General features: G+C 36.8%; 1 protein-coding gene across 2 annotated transcripts in view; it reads left to right on the forward strand.

The window, feature by feature from the left end:
* LOC106871981 (G protein-coupled receptor kinase 1) overlaps positions 1 to 2,500 on the forward strand; it is a 34,599-nt gene that overhangs the window by 32,054 nt on the left and 45 nt on the right. The window contains exons 11-13 of one of the 2 annotated variants that reach the window (XM_014918773.2): positions 1,105 to 1,253; positions 1,830 to 1,946; positions 2,193 to 2,500. The exon at positions 2,193 to 2,500 is cut by the window's right edge and continues 45 nt beyond it. In XM_014918773.2, the coding sequence (XP_014774259.2) occupies positions 1,105 to 1,253; positions 1,830 to 1,946; positions 2,193 to 2,339 (413 nt within the window). In that variant the 3' untranslated portion in view covers positions 2,340 to 2,500. The remainder of the gene's footprint in view (positions 1 to 1,104; positions 1,254 to 1,829; positions 1,947 to 2,192) is intronic. The other variant, XM_052976874.1, reaches the window with a different exon arrangement.

Below are 2,500 nucleotides of genomic sequence, written 5' to 3' on the forward strand. Positions count from 1 at the left end.
TATATATATATATATATATATATATATATATATGCACACACCTGTGTGTATTATATATATAGGCAATATATATATATATATACTCACACATGTGAGTGCATTGTATATAGGCATATATATGCACACACACACACACATATATATATATATACACACATGTATGTATTGTATATATATGCATATACACAAATATAAATAATTGTCTTTGTAAGAAGCTGGGTTGTTTTTTTTCTTTTTGTTTGTTTTCTTTTTGCATTGTTTTTCTTTTTTTTTTCGCTTTATTCTTGTTGCTTATGTAATGTCCTGCTTTGATGACCAGTTTTTTTATTTGTTATGTCAGACTGATGGACTTGAGCTGTTAGCTATACAATGGTGTCTGCCACCAAAGGATTGGCTTATGAACCGATATTGTTGTTCATCTGCTTTTACACACACATACACATGTGTTTGTGAGTGTATACATATGTGTGTGTGTCTATGTATGTGAGTGCGTGTATATATATATGTGTGTGTGTGTGTGAGTGTATGTGTGTGTGTGTGTGTGTGTGTGTGCGTGTGTAGTAATGAGTTGCTGCCAGTACTTAAGCCACAGCAATGTCTATCTCCTTTTGCTGCCCCCCCCCTTTATCTTTGTTTCTGTCAACATCTATGTCTGTGTGTCCTTGTCCTTGTTTCAGTGCTCCAGTCTGACATAACTGTAGAGTGTAACAAGGTGTCTGCAACAAGTGAACCCAAGTTAATGCTTTGGGAACTCTGCAAAGGATTTGTATATTTCCAAGCAAGATTGTTTTCTGCAGATGCTCTGTATTATTATTATTATTATTATTATTATTATTATCAAGGGAGTGAGCTGGCAGAATTGTTAGCATGCTGGGCGAAATGTTTAGACACATTTTGTCTGTCCTTACATTCTGAGTTCACTTTCCAACGAGGTCGACTTTGCCTTTCATCCTTTCGGGGTCGATAAAACAAGTACCAGTTGAATACTGGGGGTTGATGTAATCGACTTACCCTCCGTCCTGAAATTGCTGGCCTTGTGCTAAAATTTTAAATCATCATCATTATTATTATTGTTATTATTATTGTTCTCTTTCTCGCAAACAGGTACAGATGTGATTGTGGAAGGAGAGATCTTAAAGCTTGGTGGTCCGTTCTTAAATTCGTGGCAAAAGAGGCACTTACGGCTCTACCCCAACCGTTTAGAATTTTACCAGAAGAACCGAGATGGCGGTATACAGAAAAATAAAGTAGAGGTGAGTCTGTTTTACATTTGGTGCAAGGCCTCTGTAATGCATTAGTTCAATGGCTTGAATTAGTTTAGCTCTCAAAACCAAGTAAGAATGAAAACAGGTAAACTTACCTTCCACCCTTCATTAGCTGAGAGGGGCTGGTGACGAGCAGGACATATTAACAATGTTGTCCTCACACTTATGGGAAACAGTTGTGTTAGATTGTAAAACCATCCATCATCTGGGAATACAATGGGGAAAAAAAAATGGAAGAAGACTATGATGAACATAATAAATATATTTCTAACAGAGAAAATATTGTGAATAATACTTTCTCCATCTTCTTTAATCATTGTCACTGCATTGTCTGAAATTAAAATACTTCAAATTAAAAAGTGGGGGGGGGGAGATTTGTTAAAGTATTACTTTGTAATTGTAACAAAATTGTGAGAAAATTATCGTCTATTGTAATTATTGGTTAATTATCATAAAGTAATTATAATTAATGCAACATCTGTTGATCATGAATTGTTTTGAATGATCCTCCCTCTCTTCATGCACTCACTCTCTCTCTCTCTCTTTTTCTTGCTTCCGTTTCAGCTTATAACTATGTACGACATAAAAGAAGTCTGCCACGAATTCCAGAAACTGAACAAAACAGACAACTGCATTGTGATGGTATTAAAGAATGAAACCAAGTTGGTAATAACCTCCCCGGTGAGTGGCACATCTTGTCAACATTCTTGAGAAATATGTGTCTGTATGTGTTTATATATGCATGTGTAAGTAGATGTAATTGGTTTTGTTGGTGTCGTGGTTTACATTTTTAGTCCCATTCCAGCGTGGTCCCTATTTTAAGGACAGTTATAATTATTGCTGGAAGTTGTTTCAGTCTGATTTCTGTTGTTAGTATCTGATGATGCTGAATTGTAATTCCTGTTATTTCTGTTTGTACTTCTACAGGATAAAGTGATAATACACCAGTGGAAGGAAGAGATATTAGGAGGGTTCCGGGCCTCCACGAAAATGCAGTCGAAAATGAACAAGAAGGCCAGTAAGCTTTACGGAGCTGACATCCCAATTGAACACAGGAATAGCAATGGCAGTTAGAAGCACTGTTCTCCTTAGCAAAAACGGCGGCGCTAGAGACTTCTAGATTGGAAATAATGTTGCCAACCATTTTTAAACCCAGTGCAAGGGGGGAGGGGAAGAGGGGGATGTTGGTGTTAATTCATTTTTGACCTCCACCCCACCCCCCTTGTCTTTCCACA

This window comes from Octopus bimaculoides, chromosome 26 (assembly GCF_001194135.2).
Source record: "Octopus bimaculoides isolate UCB-OBI-ISO-001 chromosome 26, ASM119413v2, whole genome shotgun sequence".
NCBI lineage: Eukaryota > Metazoa > Mollusca > Cephalopoda > Octopoda > Octopodidae > Octopus > Octopus bimaculoides.